The sequence below is a fragment of the Equus caballus genome, chromosome 6, assembly GCF_041296265.1.
Source record: "Equus caballus isolate H_3958 breed thoroughbred chromosome 6, TB-T2T, whole genome shotgun sequence".
Lineage (NCBI taxonomy): Eukaryota > Metazoa > Chordata > Mammalia > Perissodactyla > Equidae > Equus > Equus caballus.
In genome coordinates, this window is record NC_091689.1 from 55,977,018 (window position 1) to 56,003,748 (window position 26,731).

The window sequence follows — 26,731 nt, forward strand, 5'->3', positions numbered from 1 at the left end:
ACAGTAGTACTTGTCACTAGTCTGGCCATTGGCTCACCAAATTAACAACTTGTTCTACTCAAGAATAGGTTAATATTAAATATTTTTGAGAACACAAAGTTGCTATGCCTTTGGTAGATGCTATTTAAAAACTGAGAATGTAGACAAAGGGGATAGTGTCCTTAATATACAAAGAACTACTACAAATAAAAAAGATAAAGACCAACAGCCCGAAACAAATATTTCATGGAAAATAAGCACAAAAGGATCTTAAACATATGAAAAGATGATCGACCTGGTGAAAGAAATGCAAAGTAAAACTACAGGGAGGTACTGTTTCTGCTAATAAGATAGGAAAGGTCAAAGAATTTGCAAACATACTGTGTTGGAAGGAGCGTAGGGAAACAGGCATTGTCACACATTGATGGTAGGTGGGTCACTTGGAAAATGTCTATGGAGGACAATTTCTCAATAGCTTTCAAAATTAAAAATATGCAACTTTTGACCCAGCAATTCAACTACTAGGAATATGAGTGTATATGCATATATATATATATATGTGTATGTATGTTCACACATATAGGTACATCAATACACACACAGGTGTTGTATATGAATGTGTGTGTGTGTATATATATATACCTACACACATACATATATTGAGTGTGTGTACATATACATATGTTGCCATATTTGTGAAATTATGTTCACTGTAGCATTGTTTGTAATGGCAAAAAATCAGAGACGAGTTAAACATTCATCAATAGCGGACTAGATGAATAAAGCACGTCCTTTCGATGGATGTCTATGCATCCCTTAAAAAGAATAAAACAGCTTTATCTATGCTGATATGGAAGGAGCATCAAATTATACTGATAACTAAGGTAAAAAATAAGCACAACAGTGTGTAAACTATGTTGTCACTTAGATTTTTTAAATTATATCTAATATGTTTATACATCAATAAAATACAGGAAAAAAATACCTGACAACAATGGCTGCTTCCATGGAAGAGTATCGAGCAGATAGAGAATAGACACGCAAGGAAACATTTTTCACTGCTATCTTTTTTTCATCTTTTAAGTTTTTTACTCTGTCCTTATATTACCTACTCACCTATGAAAAATAATTTAAACAACAAAACAGATAAAGGTGGCATAACATTTATCTTACTTTCTGCATCTCCAGGAACCGATTTCTGTTTCTTCTCATGTTGTGACCATCTCCAGCCTCCTTCCTGCCACTGCCTACAACTGTAGTGTCACCAGCTTTAGCCACGACAGCCCCAGTGTTCCTACATTCATAGCCGTCTCAACGATGGGTAATTACATGCGTTAGTGGAATCTGGCGTCTTTGGAAATTATGTCTTTCCAGATTTTCCTAATGTTTTCTTTTTAAATATACACTATCTCTATTCTCTTAATGGAATCCATGTTCCATTGAAAATTTCCAAGCTTTAGGGTCAGGGAGCCCTTACTTTTAATCCCAAATTGCACTTACTAGCTATATGACTTAGGGAAAGACATTTACCATCTCTGAACCTTTGTTTTTTCATCTTTAAAACTGGAATAATAATGTGTACCTTGTTGAGTTGTTTTGAGGGTTAGAAATAATGTACAGAAAGCCCTAGTACATGCTGTCTAAGTGCTAGTTGTTATCATCAACCTCATCATCCTCTTCAGGAGTAGCCACAGAGCCCTAATCAACTTGAGTTCATCTGTTTTGGCTCTTAGCTGTCACTGATCAAATCATGGCAAACCTAAATTACCAGGTCAAAGCAGGAAACTTTCAATCAAGCAGGAAGCATACATGGGGAAATTAGAAATTAATGAAAGATCTAGAATAATGTTGTTTCCTTATTCTTTTTTATGAGTTGTATGTTTTCCTCCCCTGTTTGTTAGAGTCTGGTTCTGCAATCTGAGGCCCTCTATGAAGCCTCCTGTAATAAAACCACGTTTCCCATCACATTATCTCTTTACTGAGTTCATTTTCATTTCTGCAACACTCATCATATATTTAGCGGCCATATTCAATGTTGACTAGAGTGGACTTTTTTCTTTTGGCTTTCTGTTTATAATTTTTGTGTTTTCAGAAGAGAGGACAAAAATGGTCCTGGAAAATATTTTAATGGTCTCTCACTTCTACATCCTTCTACCCTTTTCTAAGTACAATTTAATGTTCATTATTCCTTGTCATCTCTACAGCACCCCAGTGAAATAGGTGATGTCATTAAACTTAGTTGCAAATGAGGAAAATGAGGCCAAGAGAGACAGATAAAATAGATTGCCCAAAAGGCGGTTAATAGTCAAGTGAACTTGAACAAGCTCTGATGACTGGGAGTTCAGGGTTCTTTCTGTGCAAGTACTCTGCCCATGAACTGGAACCAGGCTGGCCCAAACAGAAAGTGACAATATGCGAAGCATTAGGGATTGTATATACTGGCCAATTCTGTGATTTTATGATCAACGCAGAGGATGGTATCATTCTCTTCTGGTCCACTTTTAAGTGTTTTATACATTGAACATATATTCCTGCCTTTGATATCCTGCTTTTTCATGTAGTGTGATAAACTAGGCAATGCATGAGTGCCATCGTAGACTGATCATTATATAAAGTATATGCAAGGGACAAGACCCCTGTTCTTAAGGGTCCTACAACTTATTAATTGGTTTAGTCTCTTGAGTTGCGCAGATGGAAAACCCCTCAACATATGGTTACAGATCATCAGAATGCCTGCTTCTAGCGAGGTGTTAAGTGGAGCAGCAGATGGTCGCTTGCTAATGCCTTTTTCATATACATTATTAGTTGTGAGCGAAATATACAGTTGTGCTTTCTGACTTTAGAGTCACGGGCATAAAATAAGAACCTTCCACTCCATAAGCTTTTGAAAATGTTAAGCAATGATAATACTTCCAGATTTTTTGTTTTCAAATGATTTTGAATGATCGCACAGTCTTCACATGTCAGTTTCCCTTCATAAGAACATCCTGAATGTAGGCCTTTGAGATGGACTCAATTCTTCCAGGCAGCTGAACACCATTTATCAATCAATTTTGCTAAGTTATAGTTGACCAGGAAGAGACCATTGCTGGCTTGGAGGAACATTCTTGTTGCTGTTGTTGTCATCATCATAAGTTCATTGCTCTTGAGATGAAAAACAATGAATGGTTCTGTTAGTTTCCATGTAATGGAAGCTGTAATGAAAATGTCTGGCTTATCTTTTCAGTTACAGAGATGAATCCCAATGTGGTGGTCATCTCAGTGCTGGCCATCCTTAGCACACTACTAATTGGACTGCTGCTTGTCACCCTCATTATTCTCAGGAAAAAGCATCTGCAGATGGCTAGGTAAGTTAGGATTGGTTACTATTTTACCTACAGCCTTTAAAATTCTTTTTATTAATCATACATATATGCTTTTGCAGACCTAAATTGTACAGTGGTAAATTTGATTTCAGTTTTCAGTGCCTATTTCTATTTTGTGTGTTTTCTAAGTAGACTTTTCCATATTATTTTAGAAAACATTACTATCAAAATGGTAAAGCAAAGGATTGTTTGCTTACACAAAGCCAGACCTCTTACTATCAATCTTGTCATTTTAAGTAGCCCACACAGAGGGGTCCATTCGTTATATTTGGATCCGCTCAAACATATTTTGGAGTAAAGATCTACGCCCGCACAGTATGATGAATGAAAGGAGTTAATACGTGTGGAGACCACCGGAAAGAAAAAAATCCCTCTCATCATTAGTTCTGTGGAAGCTTTTTTATCAGAAAATATTCATAGAGTTTGTGATTAGGTCCATTAAAGGTCTCCTCTTAGTTTTGTTCCTATTACTCAGAGTTGTCAGCAGCTTCATTTTTCTTGCAGTTAGAAAAGCCTTTTGATTTATGATTTTGGTGATTCCCTATTCCTTTGACCACTGAGGCATTTTTCATCAGGGCATATTCTCGTCTTTTCCATGATTTCTTACGTAATCACAACAATCCATCAACTCTCATAAAAATCTGTTGAGGCCAGCCTGGTGGTATAGTGGTTAAGTTCACATGCTCTGCTTGGCAACATGGGTTCACAGGTCCGGATCCCAGATGCAGACCTACACACGGTTCATCAAGCCATGCTGTGGCAGTGTCCCACACACAAAAAAAATAGAGGAATATTGGCAACAGGTCTTAGCTCAGGGTCAATCATCCTCACCAAAAAAAAAAAGAAGAAAAACTGTTGCCCACTTGAATACTATTGGATTTGGGAAATTTGGTTCAAGTTTATATTTGCCTGATGTTAGCCTACTGAATTGTCAATTGGCATCCTCCTCCTGTCTCAGAGTTCTATCATTCACTTATTTATAAATAAATTTATCTGTCCATAATGATTTAATCAATGCCTTATACGGCATAGTCAAAGAAAACTCAGAAATCCAAGCTGTCTACCAGGAACTTAGAGCCTAGCTGGAGATATGCACACAAATCAAGATATTTAAAGGTATAAACTGACCTGTACCAGAAAGGAGGTGAAAATTAGATACCAAGAAAGTAGAGAAAAGACATTAGTTCTGAATATAAAAGTTAAGCTTCTTCAGTGTTGGCATTTGAACAAATCTTAGAAGGATAAGGAGGGAGGTGGTACTGCACTGTGGCTAGAGTATAAAGCTCAGAAATTACAGTCCTTGGGGTCAAATCCTAATGTACAACCTACAGGGTATCATTCACTGAAACTTCATTCATTCATTTAACAAATATTAATGGATCCCTGCTCTGTGTCAGACTCCTCCAGTGCTTGGGGTCTTGCAGTCTATAAAACAGACAAAAATTTCTGCCTTCATGGAGCTCGTATTCTAGTGGAGGAGATAGACAATAAATAATAAAGATAAAAGTTAAAAGATTTCATGGTACGTTAGCAGATTATAAGAGAAAAATAATAAAGTGGATTAAGGGAAATTAGCAGTACACTATGGGGATATGGGAAGGAGATCTGGGAGGTGGGTAGGTCTCACTGAAAGGGTGACATCTGAGAAAAGGTTTGAAGAACATGAGGGAGTTAGGCATGTGTTATCTGGGGGAAGAGTATGTCCAGTAGAGGGAAGAGCCAGTGCAAAGGCCCTGAGGCAGGAGTATGACTGGCATGTTCAAAGAATAACAGAGAGGTTAGTCTAGCTAAAGCAGAGGAAATGAAAGGAGGAGTAGCAGGAGATGATGTCAGATCACTTAGTACTTCATAAGCTGTTGTAAGGACTTTAGCTTTTACTCTGAGTAAAACAGGCTGCAAATGCAGGGTTTGGGGCAAAAAATCTGATTTACATTTGAATATTTTCATTTTGATTTTTGTGTAGAAAACAGACTGTACTGAGGCAAGGACAAAAGCAGGCATATCAACTCGGGGAGCCATTATAGTAAGCCAGTCACGAGATGGTAATGGCTCAGTCCAGCAATGGAGGTAGGGAGAAATTATCAGCTTGCAGATGTATTTTGAAAACAGAGGCAACAGGATTTGCTAACAAATTGCATGCGGAGTGGAAATGAATGAGTCTAGAATGACTCAAAGGTTTTTGGCCCTAGAAACTGAAAGGGTGGAGGTGCCTTAAACTAAAATAGAACTCCAAGTGAAAAGATTTCAGAGTAAAGGGAACATCAAGGCTTCAGTTTTGGAAATGACAAGACTGGGATGGCTGCAAGCGTTAGACATGGAGTGGGCAGTTGAACATAAAAGTCTGGTGTTCAGGAGAGAAGGCTGCAACTGAAGATACAAATTTGAGAAGCGTTAGCACATAAATGGTATTAAAGCCATAGACTGGAGGACATCCAGGAAGTAAGGGTAGATCAGGGAAGAGGGCCCTGGATCAAGCACCAGAACAATCTAATATTAAAATTTTCAATGAGAAAAAAGGATAATAGCAAAAGAGACTGACAAGAGGCATCCAGTGGAGTGTAAGGAAAACTAAGATAGTGTGGTAGACTGGAGGCCAGGGAAAGAATGTATATCAAGAAGAGATGATAATAGCCCCTACAGCAGTGGATAATTGGGTGCAATAATGCAGTAAAAGCTTAGCATCATAGGAAGTATGCAATAAATATGAGCTCATAGCAGTGATAGTGGAGGGGCTGGTAGAGATGAAGTAATGGAAGTCATGATATTTATGAGGGTATTATTGCCTGAGCATTTTTTGTGGTGTATACAACAAGACACTTAGGAGGAGTGGTTCTACTTCTGCCAGCTGGTCATTAGAGCAGAGATTCTTAACATTTTCTTGTGCCATGATCCTCTCTGGCAGTCTGATGAAGCCTGTGGATCTCCTCCAAGAATAATGCTTTCTTTGTAAGTGCATAAAATAAAATACATAGGGTTAAGAAGATTTTAATTATATTAAAATATGGTAATCAAAATATTTAAAAAACAAATGTATTATATTCTCCTTTATTAGTACATTAGATAATATTTAGTAGGATGTCTAATAACTCATGATTTCATCAGAGTGATGAATAATATTTCAATATCTGCAGCAGGTCTTTTATAGAAAAATATCTCCAATTTCTTTTTTTTTAGCTCATCCTTTCCTCTTCTTCCTCCTGCACCTCTTCACATGCTCCCCACTCTGATCGACAGCACCGCCACCCTTTCTGTCACAAATGTGCACTCAGTCAATAAATATATAGCAAATATATAAGTAGCACTTTCTAAGTGAATACACAATTCTAGGTGCTAAGAAGATACATTAGTCTATAAGAGCTATTTTCTCCTTAAGGGCTGTGTCTTGGGAAATCATATGGGGAATGACCTGCAATTTCTATTGTTAGTAAATTTCATAAGAACTGATGATGTTATTGTGGCTTGTTGTCTGCTTTAATAATTGAAGGAACTGCTAAATTTCAGAAAAAAAGATGTGCTTTTTTCCACATATGTCCCTACAGCCCTGAATTCTATCCTTGGACCCCAGATTAAGAACTCTTGAGGGCCAGCCCCATGTCCAAGTGGTTAAGGTCACGTGCTAGGCTTCAGCAGCCCAGGGTTTCAGAGGTTGGGATCCTGGGTGTGCACCTAGCACTGCTCATCAAACCATGCTGAGGTGGCGTCCCACACAGCAGAACGAGAAGGACCTACAACTAGAATATACGACTATGTACTGGGAGGCTTTGGGGAGAAGAAGGAAAAAAAAAGATTGGCAACAGACGTTAGCTCAGGGCCAATCTTTAAAAAAAAAAAAAAAGAATCTTTAAAAGAAAAAAAAGAATCTTTGAATTTGAGTGTCAAATAAATACCATAAATAGGAAATTGACATAGGAAAATTAATTAGCAATGTGTAATTTATAGCACAACATGATATGGTAATATGTTAGTGTATTTTTCAAAGAAGAAAACTATTCTCAGGACACACTAATAAGAACAGGCAGATAACTAAAGTAATTAGCCCATGTGCCAATAATGTCAAAATCTCTGCTTCAACTCTGAATAAGGCCATTAATTTCTTATAGAGGCAAAAATGTGATGCACCAGCCAGTGAGCTACATTATTCATGTATATTATTAGATAAAGGTGGAGAAGGCATGAAAATATGTTTACCTTTTTCCTCCACTTCCAGAAAAAACACTTCAACAGTATTTTCTGCTGACAGATTAATAAGCAACATTCTGGATAAGAGGCATTACCAAAGCCAGTCTATTTCAATATGCATCACTCTTTTGCTCTTATCTCAAGTGATGAATAATATGGCCATCACGACATGAGGGGAAAATTTTCGAGAAAGGAAACAGTTCAGCTTGATCCACCAACGTTACAGAGAGAAAGTCAAAATGCTATTTTTAAAAAAAACCCACAAAGAATATTTGCTAAAAATGGAAACCCTCAGTTTATCTAGGAAAGTTTCTGTACCCTACTATTGAAGTCTTTGTAAAAAATATTATACCCCAAATAGTCCAAAGATTTATGTTAGGATCTTGAGAGCCCTTTGGGAAGGATTGTGAACCGAATCCTTCTGGCCTCATGTAACTTGATTTGGGTGTGTGTGACCTTGTGAAATGTTGCTTTGTTTCGTTTCATCTTTCTATTTTTCATTGAATGTGAAAGAGGAATGTATGGAAATTTTATTAGATTTTTTTAAATGTAATGCTGTGATAAGCCAGTAAAGACTCTCTTTCATGTCAAGGTAAAAGAATGCGCTGCCAAGCAGTAACCTTGATTTCGTGGTTCCTTTCAAACAGGGAGTGTGGAGCAGGAACTTTTGTCAACTTTGCATCTTTGGAGAGGGATGGAAAGCTTCCATACAACTGGTGAGTGTTCTTCTGCAACAAGCCTCTAGATACCTTAGCTATGCTGTGTGCACTCCAAACTTTATTGTACTATCTTTTGGGGATAAATAGTTTTGTCTGATTATCCTTTCATAATTTCTTTGACAATGGACTTACAAAGGTTAGATCTTCTTCACAGTGTATATTGGGATATATTGGTTTAATACAATTATGGAGTAGAGAAAATGTAGTAGTCTGCCCTGTATTTACTCTATTAAACCAAGAACTAACTCAGTCACGCAAGTACCCCGTAACCATTCCAAAGAAGGGCTTACATGCAGGAGCCACACCACTGAAGCAGCAGGAGACAGAGCAGCATCTCTATTTAGAACTCAGGTTTCAGTGCCTGGAGATATGAGCCACCACTTCTGTTCCCAAATCCAGAAGTATACAGCCCAGGGCTCTCAACTCTTATACTTACAGGTAAATAAGTATCAAAGCCAGGAAAGTCCATGAGAAAACATGGCCTCATTTTTCTTTATACTTGAGTATGCTGGAGGGAGGAGGTATTTTGAGAATTAAGAAAGCATTGTCAGGAGATTAAACTGGTTGGCATCATACCATCACGATGATACATGAGAATTAACAATCCTATACACGCCATCAATACCCAACTAAGTTGCTAATTGAGTAACGATTTAATATGAAGCTAGCACTGCTTACATGATCTAGTTTGTTTCTTTTGCAAGCAGCCATGCAAAGCACATTTAAATGTATACATTTCATATTAATCCTTGGTAAATGATGTTTTTTTCTGTTTCCTAATCCCCCAAAATGGTTAATCTTAAAGCAATAGATATGTGAGACTGGAAACTCTATATGATCAATAGAGGGAAGGAGGACTTTATTTAAAATATAAATTCTGCCTCCCTGATGGGCATCTAGTTGATACCCACTTTAGTTGAAAATCTAATTGAAATAGGATTCTTTTTAACAAGACAATATGTTATGCTATTTTAAAATTTTAGCCTGAATGGAATTTTGCTTTAAAATATGGTTAATCCAACCGCGAAGAAAAAGAAACCTATTCACTCTTGATGGTAAAAAGTCAGAAAACATTTCTGGGTTTGTTCACATATATTGCCACTCTTTCCCAGATTAAGAGACTGACTCACTGATATTTTCTTCTTGCCTGGCTCACCCCGAAAAAAGGCCCAGTGACAGAGCAGCGATGAGTGGCCCATGTAGGAACTGATCCAATTATCCATGTGACTCAGGAGAGCTGCATATTGACCGACTTCACTACCAGGCACAATGTGTAGAATTTATGGGAGAACTGAGGCAAAAGAGAGTTCGCTTCCGGACCTTTCTATAAAATCAAGACAATTCTTCTGCTGCACTTGGCAAAGACAGTTTTGCCAACACCAGCACTTTCTGGCTAACTGAGAATAGGTATATCTCAGTGGGGATTTGTAGCAACTAAGTGACAAGGTGACAGCATTTGTTCCCCTGATTCTCAGAATTACTATAGAGACAGCCATGGGATATTTTTAAATCTATGTGAATGATTGTTCTATTTTACAAGTAATTCAAATATCTGAAATTGGATTCAAACCAGGGATTTTAAATCAACAGTCTGAATTAGAATTAAAGTGAAATGAAGTAATTTTGCTCTCATCCAACTGAATATAGTAAGATTACTGACTAGGTAGTGGATGAGCTACTTATCTTAAATGAAAGGCACCTGAGTGTCCTACCATACCTCTGTTTTAAGGGCTGGTGTTTAGAAATGATGTATTCCTTTAAACTAAAAAGAACATAGAAATACACACCTAGTAGTACAGCTTTATAAGAATGTGGCCTGAAAGCTTAGAGTCTTTCCCAGAATCAGTATACATAAACTGACTGTTTATACCTCCTCACACAGGCTGCTCTTAGCCATCAAATGATGTTATAGAGATTTCTTAAAATAAGCTTAAGCTTTGCAAGGGTAATATCCAAGAATAAGACTCGAGATTACTAATGAGGCATTTAAAGAGCCTCATTTAACTAAATGCAAAATGTAATCACCTAATAGCAGATTAACTAACAAAAAATAAGTTGAAAGAAATATACCTGATTACAATAAGGCCGTGTGTGAATAAAACTGATTTGGGCAATATTATAGCATTTAAACCTTCGTGTCTAAATTTCACAGAATGGAATAATATTTAATTGTAATTAAGGTGCTTGTCATTTTAATTGATCCCAGTAGGTAATTTACTGATATCTGTTCACAGTTTATATTACTAACTCTTGCCACTTTTTCATCTTTACATCTGTTATCTATTAATGCTCACAGGCGTAGGAGTATATTTGCTTTCTTAACTCTGCTACCCTCATGTCTTTGGACTGATTATCTTTTGGCATTTTATATTAATCCTTGGTAAGTGATTTTTTTTTACTGTTTACCTAACACAAAATCTTTCAAAGTTAGCTTTCAGGAAGTAAACAAAAAGGAAAAATTTTTTAAATTATTTTATGTGTTTAGCAGCATCTAAAATTATTAATCATGTATTGAAACAGATTAAAGCAGTTAATGGTATCAAGATGCTAACAATAATGTTTTCCCAATTAAATTCTCTTCTTGTGATGTTTTGGCAAGCTTTTCTTCCATTTATTACAAGCCATTTGTTTCTTCATTGAGTCAATCCGTTGGCCTCCCATCTTTGTAAATGATGCTTTCCATTTTCCTTACCTTCTCCATCCATCAGACAGTGTTATATTTCCAAGAAGGTGGAAATGCATTAAGGTGGAGAAACTCAGAGTACTATCCTCCATATTTGGAGCTTCCATGTTTTCATAATAGTGCTAACCCCATGAATATTGAGCACCGGACTGTGTGCAAGCCTCTACGTATAATTATCTTAATTTATTGTCCCCACAACTCTGCAGAGAGTATTATCAGCTTCATTTTAGACATGTAGAGATAGAGACTTAAGGAGATTAACTATCTTAACATCACACTACTATATAAAAAAATCTACGTTCCAAACCCGGGTCTCTCTGAAATCTATTCTTTCCTCTGTAAAAAGTAATCTCCTTTAAATCTTATTTTCTTGACTTTTAAATCATTTTAATAGTCAAATCTCAAAGATTATCTTTTTCATTTTTATAAAATATAATAATAGTAGTCTTGAATTCTGGGACTAAAGTATCTAGAAGGAGTATTTCCTTTCCTGAGCCATAAGAAAAAAGGTAAAGTCGTCCCCGAAAACTGACCAAAAAGTCACTGTCCTTAAGTATTAGCCTATGGTGTTTAGGTACTAAATTATGTACATACAGATCCAGACGTGAACAACTTGAGAAGAACTCAGAAAAAAGCAATAAAAATAGTTCATGGACTGGAAAACATGGCCCACGGGGTGGGAGAAGGAAAGATGAAAAGCAATCTGGAGAGTTATTTATTTAAAAAGCGAATTGATCAAATGTACTTCAGCGCCTCTGGAGGAAACAGCTGGCAAAGTTTAGGACTTCAAGTTGCAATGGAAGAAATATTAAAAAAAGACTTCCTCACAACAGAGATTGTTGATACCAGAATTTGTATTTTATTTAAAAAGAGAGACAAGAGGAAAATTTTTGAAACATAGTAAACATCAATGTATAAGTAATAAAGCCAGAGAGAGGAATGTACTGGGTATAAGGACCCACTTGCTGTTATTCTAAGTTTGTTTTAACAACAGTTTTCAGTATAGGGCTTCACCATAGTCAACTCAATATTTTAAGCATTTAACATCAGATAGTTTATAGGTATGAGTAGTGCACATAAATTCTGTTTTCACCTTCAAAACATACGTTTACTTTTAACTGAGCATCTATTAATCATCCTCAAGTATTCAACCTATCATTAGATTACTTGTAGCAAAAAGGATACTTAAATTTACCCTCCACAGATTTCAATTAAAATGAAAGATGTCTATAATATTATATTCATTTTCCTGCTTAATTCTTGGACTTTCTCATTTTCCACAGTTTGTTTTAAGCTTATATTAGGTGAGCCTATGCTTATTTGCATGTATTTCTTAGTGCCCCTGATGAACACATCTTCAAATTTCAGCAACCCTTTCATGGTCTGCTATATAGTACTGATCAAATAGCATGAGACCCAAATTAGGGGGAAAAAGCCCTTCAACAGTTTTTAGAAGCATGTTCTTGAGATTATAAATGGTTATCTTCAGGTGAGAAGAGAAGAGAAAACACAGAGCCCCATGCTTTGGGTCACTTTCAGTAAACTGCCCACATATCAATCAATGGAAACACGCTGAACATAATCGTATTTTCAGCCCTAGGCTTGTGCCATGCCAGCTATAAAAGAAGTAATATTCATGGTCCCTGCTCCTTCAAGAATAACGCAGTACTCACAAACCCACCCAAATTCCTGACTGTTTACCACTTCTCTCTTCATCTAATACCTTGTGAATATTTTCCCCTGCTTTCATTTGCTAAATAGTCATTTTTAATTCTCCATCAGATGTGTTTGTCTTCATATGTCACCTACCCTGCTAACAACCACCACAAATAATAGAGCCACCCACCCTTCCTCCTTCCTAACACTCTGTCCAGCTTCTCTAAACTGTCGACTTCATGGAAATATATGTTCCTGTTGATTTTCTAAAATCCTCCTGATGGCTCTGTAGGTTGTGTGGAAATCAAGAGGCTCCTCTCTCATAGTATTGCTTGAATCTTTTCCAGAGATGATAGCAGAATCAGTGTGGAGCACCAGTGCCCGTTGGCTTAGTCTCAAGATTATATTCTGCCAGGATTTCTGACTCATGATCTCAGATTGTGTTTCCTGTTCAAAGAAGCTCACTTCATTTGGGCTAGCTCTATCTGGATTCAGTATTATTACTCTCTTTTTTTTCTACTATAGTCACCCCATACTCTACTCAAGTATTCAGTCCTCAACAGTTGACATTTTAAGCACGAAGTAACATTGAGTTTAAACTGCTCAGCTTTACTCATGGTTATTGCATCTTCTATTCAGAGAATGATATAACTCTAAAGGCCACTTTAAGATTTAAGGATGATTTCCATTTAGCTCATAAAAGAGTAAGTAGTGCTTATGAAATTGGGGGCATCTAGAGTTTTGGGGGTTTATGTTTTGGGGGTTTTTTTGTTTGTTTTTAACCATTATAAATCCCATGTCTCTGCCATTGCCTCGTATTCCTCTTTGGAATGAATTTCAGTCTGTTTGGCTTTCCAAGACTGTCATAACCATGAAGAACTTATGAAGAATTCATCTTAACTTCTTGAAGTCATTAGGGTTTAGAACCTTGCCTAATATAAGTGAAACAGAAAAGCTAAAAGCAGTGCATGGTCCTCTATGTATATATAGTGTATGACTGATGGCTGTTATTTATGTTATTCAGAAAATCTTTTGCAAAGACAAGAAGATACATTAAGTAATCATTACCCAAAATTTTCACTGTAACGTACACACACACTAGCTCTTTCCGTAATGTACTGAAGTTAAAATTGTTAGCAAAGCCTTAACTTACATGTTTAAAAGTGAATTTTCCTCTGATTTTAGTCTTAGCATTAGCACAGCAACTGAAAATGTAGGAAAATTCTATCAGTGTTTCTGTGGAGTCTCATAATTCAGTCCTATCCTGTCCCATATCTTTAGGATACAGGAACCTTTTGGAATCTACAGGAATTCAGCAAAATCTAATCAGAATAATGAAAGTTGTACACACATCATGAAGACATACACTTACACACATATGAAGATAAGTGTATGACAATGTCATACAAAACATGTGGTAGAACTTTACATTGTATTTAAAGCTCATTCAATCAATGAATGAGATTGAAAAAAAATAAAAGTGACTCCCCTCCATGAATCAGATGTCTACACCACTGCTAAATAGTAGCAGCTTAAAAACTCAGCCCTGAATTTATTCAGTGTCACCCTCCCACATACATTTATTTCGCCCCAGTTTCCCTTAAAGTCTGTTTGGATAGGAAAGGTTTCCATTTTTTTTAAATTTTACTCCCAATCACAAAATATATTGGCAGCCTCCTGACTTTACCAGAACTGTTAGTTGTCTATGCTAATATTCTGCTTTTGTAAAGCACTAAAGTAGTTGGCTCCTACTCGGCGAAATAAATGTGGGATTCCTAAAGTTAACTAAATTATCATCACAAGAGCTAAGTAAAAAGTTACTCAGTAAGTATTTCTTTAGGTTTCAAATGCCTATATGATACAGCTCTGTCCAACATTACAGTGTGTCTTGAGGGAATGAAGGAGAGGCAAAGTAAAAATTGGTGTGTCTATTCCCTCTAAATCCCAAGTATGGAAGACAAAGAGGATGAAGGAGAAAAAACAGGATAGAAACTATTGAATGGATTGTCTTTACTCAGAAGGAAGAAGAACTCAAACTACGTGAAACCAGAAAATGAAAACCAGAAACACCACTTTTCTTTCTGGATATTTCCCTACATTTCCTACCCTGCATTACTTCCACTCCATCCACAAGCCCCATTTCCCCAAGTGGACCTCACATGCCCAACTCTAGAATGAAATTCTTAATTGAATCATTAAGTAAAGTCATGAGCGTGACACAGCAAAGATGTTTTGTTTCAATTCAATTAAATAAGCATCTGTTGGCCACCTCCTACGCGTACCATTAACTGTGTTCAGCTCTGGGGGCAGAGGGCAGTCTATCAAGAAGTGCATAAGCAACCGACAGTCAGACCATGTGAGAAATACTCCATAAGCAACGGGCTATGAAAGCACAGAGGATGTGTGCTTGATTCTGCTAAGGCTTTCCAGAAGTGGAGGTATTCAAACACTCATAATTTTCAATATAAATAAACATTTTGGCACATGACAGTCCTCAGATCACAGCTGGTTATTTACCACAGATTGTTTATTTTCTGAAAGGTTGGGTGCTTCCACTGATATTTAAAGACTTTCAAAAATTACGTATAAAAATTGTCACTCACAGTCATGTATCAATATTTATCATTTAAATAAGACAATAAAAATACAATATTTAAGTGTTTCAGTAGATACTATCTTAGCGTTAGCTAACTTAGATCAATTGTCTTACTTGTTGGTTGAAAACGATTACCCTAAATATCCCCTTAAAAATGTAATTGACATGCACAGCATTATGTATGAAGCATACATTAGCATTGCATGTGTTTGAGCATACAGACTAGTCATGAATTCAGAACAAGCAGATAGTTCTTCAGACAGCTTAAAAACTAATTCAAAATTGAATAAGAACAATGCCATAAGAGAATTATATAAAACACATGCCAACACGATAGCACAAATTCACATGCCCAACAAAAATGTCTGAAAAGCTTATTTTAGTCTTTAATTAAGAGACCAATACATCCACCCTCCCATCGTCAGTGCTCACTTTTATTCTCCGATTCTTTTCTTCTTGCCTGTAGAGCCTGGAGTGTTCAGGCAGTGGATACTTCTATATATTTACAAAGTACTTTAGCAACTTATTCACTGGCAGCAAGAAATTATTATATTTCTAGAATTCAGTTTTTGGAAAATATGATCTATGAAGTGCAGCCTAATCAAATTTGTAAAAGTGAATCTGAAATTATTATCATTATCTTCTCATTTAAGGAAAAGTAATTAAACAAACATGAGATATGTTTAATGAAAATTAAATAAAATTGAGGTGCCTGATGTAATTATTGAAGACTCTTCAAGTTTAATCATTATGTTTATCAATTCTTTTGCCCAGATAAATTTGTCTTTTTTTTAATTCTCAGGAGTAAAAATGGTTTAAAGAAGAGGAAACTGACTAAGTAAGTTTTTTTTATTATTGAGATATAATTGACATATAAGGTTGTGGAAGTGTAAGGTGTACAATGTGTTGATTTGATACTCAATATATTGCAATATGATTACCACTGTAGCTTTACTAACACCTCCGCCATGTCACATAATTATCATTTTTCTTTTTGTGGTGAAAACACTTAAGATCTAGTCTCTTAGCAACTTTGATGTAAGTTTTTCTTACTATTTCATTTACAAATATTTCATATAAAAATGAATGCTCTTCGTAATAATCTAAACTTTTCAAGTTAAAGAGATTGCTTATCTTTAAATAGAAGGGACGCTTAAGAAAGAGGCAAATGTATATTATAATGGCTAAGCTATTATGTGTTTGTGTGTTTATACAAACAGATGGCAGTGACCACTGAGAAAGTGTATCACAGAAACTACGTCAGGAATAAGGAAAATAATCACCATTTGAAATCTGAGACAGAATGGACAATCCAGAATTATAAGTCTCGCAGAAGGAAGTCTGCTATTCTAAATCTATAAAAAATCTAATATTTAGCTACATCAAAGTTGTCTAAAAACCTTTGCCATTTTGTATTTTGAAATTCTGTGCTTATTGCAGGAAAAGGCTTTCACTCTCTTTGATATTATAATAAATACTTGGCAGAATGCTGTCTCAGTAAATGTTTACAGTAAATAGAAAAGGATAATTTCTCTAGATAGCCTGTGGTTTCACTATCTACTAAACTGTTATGTCATAAGAATTAAGATTGTGATGAGTGAAAATTAGCCATCAGTTGATTTCAAAAGACTAACCAGATTATCACCTCTAGGCCTTTAATTAAAACACTGCATATAAAAAGTAGACCATTCCTATAAATAGAGTTCATCTTTGATGCTTACGTAAGATAGAATATTGGTGAATTCATATGAGGCAATTAGAGATTCCGGCCAGATCTATGGCATCCACATTAATGGGACGAAACCATGGAGTACATAGTACAAAAGAAAAGTGGATGCAAAAATATTTCTATTTAGCCTTGAGTGACATATAATTTTGTGGCACATATAAATAACAGGATAATTTTTCCTAAATCTAATGAGTACACATTCCACTTGCATGTATCAAGTGATGTAGGAAAGACAAGATCAGCTGAAACAGAGGAGGAGGACTGCCACCTGGAAGGAATGATTTGACAGAAACAGGAAGACTTTCTTGCCCCAAATTATTGGTTGGGTTATTAAGTGAGGTAGAGAGGCATAGACTCGAGAAGTTACAGGACAGAGTCTTAGGACCAAAAGCAGAGACTCTTTCAGGGCTTGCTCCTCCCAAGACCCAGGCAGACAGGAGAAGGAGAAGCAGGATGTGGACAAAAATTGAGGTAGAGTGTGGGATTGGTGGCACTGCCCACAAGCCAAAACCTCACATCACACTAACTTCCTCCTTCCCTCTTATTTTCCTTCTAATCCTCCCTGCTTCTCTAAAAGCCATTTCTTGAGGGCCTTTCCTGCTCACCTTTCTTTACTTTTCTCTTTCACTCAAACGCCTCCCCACCACCCCCAGCTCCCCTTTCCTGTCTCCACTTACCTTCATTCCACCACTCCTTTCCACACCTTCTCTTTCCCTTTTTCCCTTTAAATCTTTGTCCTGTTGATCTCTGCTCCCTTTCAGCTTTCTTTTTCTCCTCCCTGCCATCTTCTTCCTCACCCTGATGCTCATTCTTCTAGTTGCTGATTCTTCCTCTGTCTTTATTTTGCCTCTTCTTCCTACTTTTGCTTTTTCTAACCCATAAATATTTTCTCCAATTCACTTTCCATCTTGATGCTCCCATTTGCCTGGTAATGAGATGAAAACTAGAATGATTAAATCCAACTTTAAGGTCAACGCACTGCTCAAAGACAGCAGCCAGATGGTGCAGCTCTAATATAGTCCATTCCAGGCCAGGAGCCCCACATTCAGCCATTGTTTTGGAGGACAGCAAGTTTGAAGTGGGAAAGCTTTTAACCAGGAATCATTCTCCCTGGGTTCTAGTAAGGGTTCTACGCTTAGTAGCCACGTGATGTTGGATGACTCACTTAACTCTCTGAGCCTTGGTTCTATCATCTGGAGCATGGGGCTAATGTTGTCCATGGCTGCCTCAACCATCAACCAAGCAAGATAATATATGTGAATATTTATGATCTATAGTAAGTTTTATGGATACAAGTCATTAATGTTACTATTATTAAGTAAAACTATTAAAGTTTAAATATATTACTGGGACGTATAATGCCTTTTAAAATTTACTAAAATCTTAACCTAAATTAATCTATCAGATTAGCTAGTCAACAACTTTAGACAAATACCTATTAAACACTATGTATTTCCTGGTAAGACGTAAGACCACAGGTAGATGATATAAGTTGAAAAAGCTGCAACAAGACTAAGGGACAGGTCAACTATGTGGACCCTGCCAAGGTGGAAAGACTTAGGTTAGCTGACAGAGGGTGGCATCCTGCAGAAGCTTAGGGAGCAGATTGGTACAGGTAGGCTCAAGAAGAGATAAGCAGCCACAGTAAACTACAGGAAATAAAATTTAATTCTCATGCACATGCACAAAAAAACAAACAAAAAAAAAACACTAGAAAAGAGGTGAGAACTTCTGCTACAGATGCAGAAACATAAGCTGGGATATATTACTTGATTGTACCTCTGAACCATCTCAATACTTCTATAGACAAGCAAGCCTTGAAACATGGCTGTCTCAGAGCGAGGCACTGGGAGCTCTCTGGAGAAATGCTTCATTCCACCACCGTGCCTCTGCTCTGGGTAGATGGCACAATTCCTTATACTTGTAAAGCTTGCTTAAACCTACAAGATTCTTCAATATGGCGTGTGTCAACCTTGTGAAGTAGGCATGACTATAGTATTTTATAGATGAGAATGTTGAACTCAGAAGAGTTAGGTAAATTCTCCAGGATCACACAGTCAAAAAAGCAAAATCATAATTCAAACAGGTCTTCAGACTCTAATCCTTTGTCCTTTCCCATAAACCAGAGTTTTCTAGAAACAACACATATACAAGTGTATATGAGTACACATATATATAATATTTCACTGCTGGAATAAGAGCCAATTTAAAATCTAGAGATTTCTCCTATCACAAGAAAGTTTAATACATATGGTTCTCTTTTGAATTACAACATGATAGGGACTTGTAGCTTTAACCCCAAAAAAAGAAAGAAAGATGAGTGCTAACATTTGAGAAGTAAAATTTTTATTTTCTCCAAGAAAATCGTTCACGTTTGAGAAATATGGTGTTAAACAATAGATAATACCTATCAACAGAATTCTTAAAACATGTCTTTCTTTGTGTTTGACAAAGCCCGGTTCAACTGGACGACTTTGACGCCTACATCAAGGATATGGCCAAAGACTCTGACTATAAATTTTCTCTTCAATTTGAGGTGAGTGGACAAAGTGTTTCCTATTTCCTGCTTTCTGTGCTGGACAGGGCATGGGAACTGTATTGGCATCATTTCCCAGCCCACTAAACAGTGCTTGTGATGTTGTTCATAACGGGCAGGATGGTCCTTGGGCTCAGGGGCGTCTAATCCGCTCGGTCAGAGCAAGGATGTCAACCCTTCGTTTGTAGGTCAGGACTTGGGTGGCACAAATGAAGGGAAGGAGAGATCAGAGGAGGTGCTGGGAAGAACAAGCATGCTTATAGGAGACACCATCATTGAAAACTAAGGCCACTAAGAGTGCAGGGGAAAGCAAGCTGAAGATTGAGCCCTGAAACAGAATTTCACTGTCAGGGGATTTTCAGTGTGTTTCTCATACCTCTTAGGCCACGGTAAGGGTAGATGGTGGATGAAACAGACCCCCCCCCCCTTGTCAACTGGGCATAGAAAAGCCCACGATGGGGCTCTTATAACTATAGGACTACTGGCATTCTAAGATTCCCTTGTGAGGTTTCGTATTCTCTTGTTGGTGAAATTGTAGAAAGAGAGTTATGCACAGCATGTGTAAAAGAAGAAAAAATTGTTTCTTTCTCTGAAGCCCACATATTTCTTTGAATCCAAGACCATATGTCAGAGTAGATGGAAGCAAGTAAGTCTAGGATGTCAGCAGTGTGAGGAATATAACAGGTGCTCAGGTTTTCTTCCCACATATTTCACAGCTCATAACACAGTCTGGATGCCCTCACGGCCTTCAGGTTTCTACAGCAAGGCTTGAGTGGCCCATGACCCAGGGAAACCAGGGAAAAGGGTAAATACTGTAGGTTTTTAAAATGTCTCTCAGGTGCTGTTTCCTGGGAAATACCAGATTGTAGAATGTGGCTGCTTTCTCCTCATTATTAATATTCATTTCTTCTTTGACCTCATTAGCCAAGGACAGCTTTGGTCTGCAAGAAGCAGCTGGAGTCCTGATCTGGATATTCTAGCAGAGAATTCAAGCATGAGAAGAACCTTATACATTATCAAATACAAAAGTTCCTAACTACCCCCCGTGTCATGAGAAATTTCACATAGAGCTTGACTCACTTATCCATTGCATGCAGATGCGTAAGAAATTACAGATGCTACACCAAATGCTATATCTCAAAGCATTGAAGTTGGAGATCTATGATGAGAATGGCATTTCAGAAAACTATATCATTGAAAGGAGTCTTTTTATAAAAAAATATAAGCCAATCCTCAGAAAAAAATAAATATCTAGATAATTCCAATAATGATGATGAAAATTGTGATGTAGGTACACTTTCAACCTCATTGAAACCACAGCATCCTGGTTCTTACAGGATGACATGACCTTGGTGGCATAGCTAGGGTCACTGCCTTTTCTGGGAGGATTAGGAGTACCCCAGTTTACGCCATCAAACTCCAATGTAACTATGACTGAGCTTCTGAATCACATCATTATAACAAAAAGCTCAGTAAGTCATTTTCTGCAGAAAAGAAAAGATTGTTTTAGTTGTGAGTGACACAATTCAAATTAGTTTTAACCAAAAGAAAAGAGAATTTGTTCAAAAGATAATGTCTCATATAATCAAAGGAAAGTTTGAGTAGCTAAACCAGGAGGAGGGCAGGGAAGCAGCTCAGTCACGGGAACCAGGGACCACACTCCTGCAGAGACCTTCTCTTTTTATCTCTCATTTCTGCTTCTTTCTCTGTCTTGGCTTCACTTTCTTTCACTGCAAACCAGCCTCTTTCTCATAGTGGAAAACACAACCGCTGCAATCTCTGATTATCCATCCCGTAGTTTCTGCAGTTTCCAAAAGGAACTGTTGACTCTCTTTCTTGTTGACAGATAGAAAAATAACAGGGGAGGGTTCTGATGGGCTGGCTTGGGTCATGATGTCCCAGGGAGGGAAGAATCACATAAGAACGGGACACCTCTTACTGGAGCCACATGGCCAAACCAGCAAAGGAGAGCATTATTCCCCAAAACAGAGAAGACACTGAGAGAACCAAACATTAAGTGATTAGATCCTAGCTTCAGACACTTCAAAAATATGAAGGGTAGAATGGTAAATTGTATGCGCTAAATGTTCATTTATAACATGTTGAGGGCTTGTATACATTCAATGTACAAATGAACAGATCTAGGCTTATTTCATAGGATTTATAAGGAAAGGGAATTTGAGGAATCCAAAAACCTGGGTCCTCACTACCATTTTGCTACTAATTAATATTGAAAAAAAATCACACATTTCTCATCACCTCAGTTTCTTCATCTATTAAATGGGTATGGTGAACTAAGTTGGTGGTTCTCAACTGGGCGAGTACCAGGCAGTCTCCTGGGGGAGTTTGGAAATGTGCAGGAGTATTTTTAGTTGTCATAATGACTTGGGAGGAAGCTACTAGTGGTAGTTAATGGAGAGAGGAACAGGGATATTAAATGTTCTGCAATGAGTGAGACAGTCCTGCACAACAAAGGATTTTCCCGGGCCAGTAGCATTCCATTGAGAAGCCTTGGACTAAATGTGGGACAAGGATACAGCCAAGTTTTATAACTCATGTACCTCATTTGTATTATTCAGGGTTCTCCAGAGAAACATACATAGGATATATATCCTATGTATGTGATGATATAATAGGATAAATATGGAGAGAGAGATTTATTATAAGGAATTGGCTCATATGATTATGGGAGCTGGCAAATCTGAAATCTGCAGGAAAGTCTGGGGACCCAGAAAAGAGCTAATAGTGCTGCGCAAGTCTGAAGGCAGTCTGAAGGCAGAATTCCTTCCTCCTCAGGGGAACTCAGTCTTTTCTTTTAAGACCTTTAACTGACTGGATGAGACCCATAGACGTTATGGAGGATAATCTGCTTTACTCAAAATCTACTGATTTAAATGTCAATCTAATCTAAAGACTATCTTCACTTAACATCTAGATTGATGTGTAACTAAACAACCTGGCACTGTAGCCTAGCCAAGTAGACACATAAAATCAACCATCACACCATGATTTGGGGAAGTGTTTGGTATTTTTATTTATTATGAAGCTTTTTTCTTATATATCCTAGTTCTTAGAACATTATTGGTCATGTATGTAATTTATTTGGTGCCAAGTCCTGACCTTGTATTTCTGCTCTGGTGAGAAAAGACAAATTACTCTCCAGAAGTCTGCTTTAAATCATAGGCTCAGATTGTATGTTTTGGACTAACATTTGTTCAAGCAGTGACCCACTGATGTGACTCACTTCCTTTTTCTTTTGACAGTCTTCCAGGCATTGCCAGTCCCCAAGTCCACCCTACCCCGACATCCTCAGGTTCACTGTCAGCATATCCTCATCTATTTTCAAAGACGCATTATGCTTCCGTACCTAATATCAGGTTGCATGTCAGACCTTTCACATGGCAGTCCTCAAACTCTCCTGAAATTGATAATTAATTTAGGCTTAAGGAAAAAGAAAATGTTTCCTGCTCTAATGGTTACCCAAGAGAGTATTAAGATGGCTGAATCATCCGGTCTTGCTAAATCCACTAGCTGAACAGTTATTTATTCTGTTTATATTAGTGCTTAATACTCATGTTCATTTTGATACTGACATTGAAATATCACACTCATATTGATAAATTACATCATTCATAAGCATTATGTAAATTGAAACTAATGTGTTGATTTACATATATTCCCAATACGGCTATAAGTCACACATGAAGCTATACGAGTGGCTAACTTGCGTTCACTGAATAAATTCGTTTTTCACTCTGCATCTGATTTTGGATCTGCTGGAAAGATTGATTATTCTTCTGATGAAAATATACATCTTTTCTTAAGGAGGTTTGGGACCCAGGGATTAGATTCAGTTCCTCTTTTCTTATGTCTCATATGGAAAAGGTTTTAAAGAGCCAGACTTTAAAGCTTGAAATTTGAGAGCCCATGAGACATACCACATATTGCTCATTCTGCCATTAATTTCTGTGCTTTGTGTTTGATCAGGATTCTAGGGAAAGCCCTCACCACCTTTGTTCAGAAATGTGGCAGTAAAGATCAAAACAAACTACATTACCTACCACTTGGCTCACAAAAGATGACCTTTGATTTCTGGTGGCAGCTCCCACTTGCAGCTGTTTTTACCTGCGTTTCAGTCCAGTTCACTGCTGACTTACCTGCATCCGTCGTTGAAATAAGTTACCTTGAACCCTTTCCAACAGTTCTCACACCAGGGGTCTTGCTTTGTTCCCAGACCTGAGTTTTCTCTCCTCTCATTCTTAATCTCCTAGGTTTGCTCTCTGTTTCCGAGTGCCTGTACTAGTAATTTGACCACTGACTGGAGTGTTGCCCCTAAATCCCATCCTAGAGCCCAGGGCCCTGCCAGCTATTGCCAGACTCTCCTGAGGTTGACTTCCTTCTTACTCAGTCTTCTATCACTTGCCCAGAATTTCTATCATGACTGCACTCCATTCTTCTTTTAGAGTATCTGTTACGGGTTGAATTGTGTCCCCCAAAAGATACGTCAAAGCCCTAACCACTCAGAACCTCATAATGTGACCTTATTTGGAAATAGGGTCATTGCAGATGTAATTAGTTAAAATGAGGTTGTACTGGAGTAGGGTAGGCTCTCAATCCAATACAACTGGTGAAAAGATAGCGATGTGAAGACACAGAGACAAGCAGGAAGAATGTGATGGCAAGAGTCACTTGAGTGACTTGGTGACTTGGGCAGAGATGGGAGTTACCAGCTGCAAGTGGAGGAATACCAAAGATTGCCAACAAACCATCAGAAGCTAGGAAGAGGCAAGGAAGGATTCCCCCAGAGGTTACAGAGGTCATATTGTCTGCTGACACCTTGATTTTGGATTTAGAGCCTCCAGAATTATAATACAAGTAATTTCTGTTGTTTTAAGCCACAGTTTGTGGTTCTTCGTTGTGGCAGCCTTAGGAAACTAATACGGAACCTCACTAAATAGCTTGTTCTAAATCCATCCTCTCCTTTTGTGTTTACCTGAAAGGTAATTGGATGTTGCCCATTTCTTCTGGACCCTTTACTTGCCGTAGATAGAAGCTCTTATGTCCACACCACTCATCACATTGTTTCTCCTCACTTGTTCCATAGTCTAGTAATCTAACTCACCTGGACTTTCGTCCAGCCTATCCCAAAGCAAGTACCAAGTGCTCATCACCTGCCCACATTGTTACAGACTCTTCAGCCAGAATATAGCTTGTGCTCAGAAGGTGATGGTGCATGTTAGGGTCTGAATGTGTCCTCCCAACATTCATGTGTTGCAGCCCTAACTCCCAATGTGATGGTATTGGAGATGGGGACTTTGGGAGGGAATTGGGGTTAGATGAGGAAGGTCACATGAGCACAGTGAGGCATGATCACCTATAAGCCAAGAGAAGCCTCAGAATGAAATCTACCTTACCAGCACCTTGATCTTGGACTTCGCAGCGTCTGGAACTGTGAGAAATGCATTTCTTTTGTTTAAGCCACCCAGGCTGTGATATTCTGTCGTGACGGCACAAGCAGACTGATAGAGTGCCCGTGCTTGTGCTTTGCTTTTGAAGACTGGTATGCTTCAAACCCAGCCAACACAATGTAGACTGCCGCTGGGCTTTGGTGTCTATATTGGTTTCTAAGGGCTGCCATAGCAAATTACCACAATCTTTGTGAGTTAAAACAACAGAAATTTATTCTCTCACAATTCTACAGACCAGAAGTCCAAAATCAAGGTGTTAGCAGGGCCATGCTCCCTCTGACGGCTCTAGGAGAGAATCCTTCTTCCCCTCTTCCAGCTTCTGGTGGCTCCAGGCACTCCTTGACTTACAGCTGCATGACTCTCATCTATGCCCTCCATCTTTATATGGCCTCTCTTCTTCCCTCTTTCATAAGGATGCTTGTCATTAGATTTAGGACCCACTTCGAATGATCTCATCTCATGCTCCTAAACTTAATGACATCTGCAAAGACTTTTTCATAATAAGGCCACGTTCACAGGTTCTGAGGGTTAGGATGCGGACATATCTGTTAGGGCACCACCATTCAACCCGCTGTGGATGACTGTGTGGCCTAGAGGAAAAAAAATCAAAACCATGATGATAAATTATGATAGAAACAAAACTGGCAAAAGAAAATTCAAAAATGGTTTCTATTGGTTTCAGGCCATCACCTCATACTTTGCCTTGATAAAGATTTAAGCCTCCAGAGTTTCCATATGGTTGGAAAGAAAATAAAACTGCAAAGCTACTGAACTGGAAACTAGTATTTGATTTCCCACTTAGTGACAGGCTAAATTACAAAGATTGCAAAGCATTTTGTGTACACATGCTGTTCTTGCTTTGCTGTGATTCAGCTTTGGCAATTTACATTTATAGTGTTCAGCCAATTAAATATCTCTTATGAACTTAGGGCATTTACAGCAGGGAGGCAACACACAATTAAAGTTCTATCAGTTAGTCAGCTTCCATATGTGCTCCAGCTTTCAGCCTCAGTCTATTTCCACAGTGTCTTCCATATCCGAGACCTTTTCCTGTAGCTCATCAGTCTGTCCTCAAAGCAGGGGATTTGTGGGGAGCGTTGTTGGTCTGTTAGCACAAATGACAAAGGAGGGAGGAATTATGGAGCCAGGCAAAGCAAAACAAACAAAGAATCATTACAGAAGCATTTCACAATCATTATCAATAGTGCTGCTCTAATATTCGTTGAGTGTAATCATTCCGTTTGGTAGTCACTATATGCCAGTGCAGTCTGGTGATATTATTAGCCTTATCTTACAGATAATTAAACTGACATTAATGAGAGTTGAGCTACTTTTCTAAAACCCTACAATTTATAAGTGGTACACCCAAATAAGCCAGATGTTTTCATAAACTATCTATAAAGACATTCTCTAAAGGAAGTAGATTTCCAAAATATGTTAAGCAATAGAAGCATCATTTAAATAAGCTTATGGCTGCCAAGAAGAACTAACCTAAAAATAACACTGATTTGGTTGAAGTTTGCTTAAAATGTTTTATTTCTTAGGAGAACGATATAGACAGTCTTTGAAAACCCTTTAAAATGGAAAAATCAGTTATAAAGTAACTGTGACAATCTTCTGTTTAAAGGCATTTGGCAAGCAAGAATTTTGCCTGAGATGGAAAAACTTTTAATTTTTGAATTAGAGATCAAAGTCAGCATAGTTTGTCTTTAAGATTAGCTTCAACTTAAGCCAAGGAGCTTGAGGTTTTGTGATCTGGAAAAGCCAGAAGTGATGCAGAACCAAGGGAAGAGAGAAATCTGGGCAATCGAGGTTGGTTCA

At 37.7% G+C, this 26,731-nt stretch overlaps 1 protein-coding gene across 2 annotated transcripts in view; it reads left to right on the plus strand.

Annotated features, from left to right (window-relative positions):
• The window catches only part of PTPRO (protein tyrosine phosphatase receptor type O), a 224,642-nt gene that overhangs the window by 177,855 nt on the left and 20,056 nt on the right, over positions 1–26,731 (plus strand). Inside the window, exons 14-19 of one of the 2 annotated variants that reach the window (XM_023643174.2) lie at positions 1,168–1,300; positions 3,206–3,326; positions 8,171–8,239; positions 10,539–10,622; positions 15,980–16,015; positions 19,361–19,442. In XM_023643174.2, the coding sequence (XP_023498942.1) occupies positions 1,168–1,300; positions 3,206–3,326; positions 8,171–8,239; positions 10,539–10,622; positions 15,980–16,015; positions 19,361–19,442 (525 nt within the window). The remainder of the gene's footprint in view (positions 1–1,167; positions 1,301–3,205; positions 3,327–8,170; positions 8,240–10,538; positions 10,623–15,979; positions 16,016–19,360; positions 19,443–26,731) is intronic. The other variant, XM_023643175.2, reaches the window with a different exon arrangement.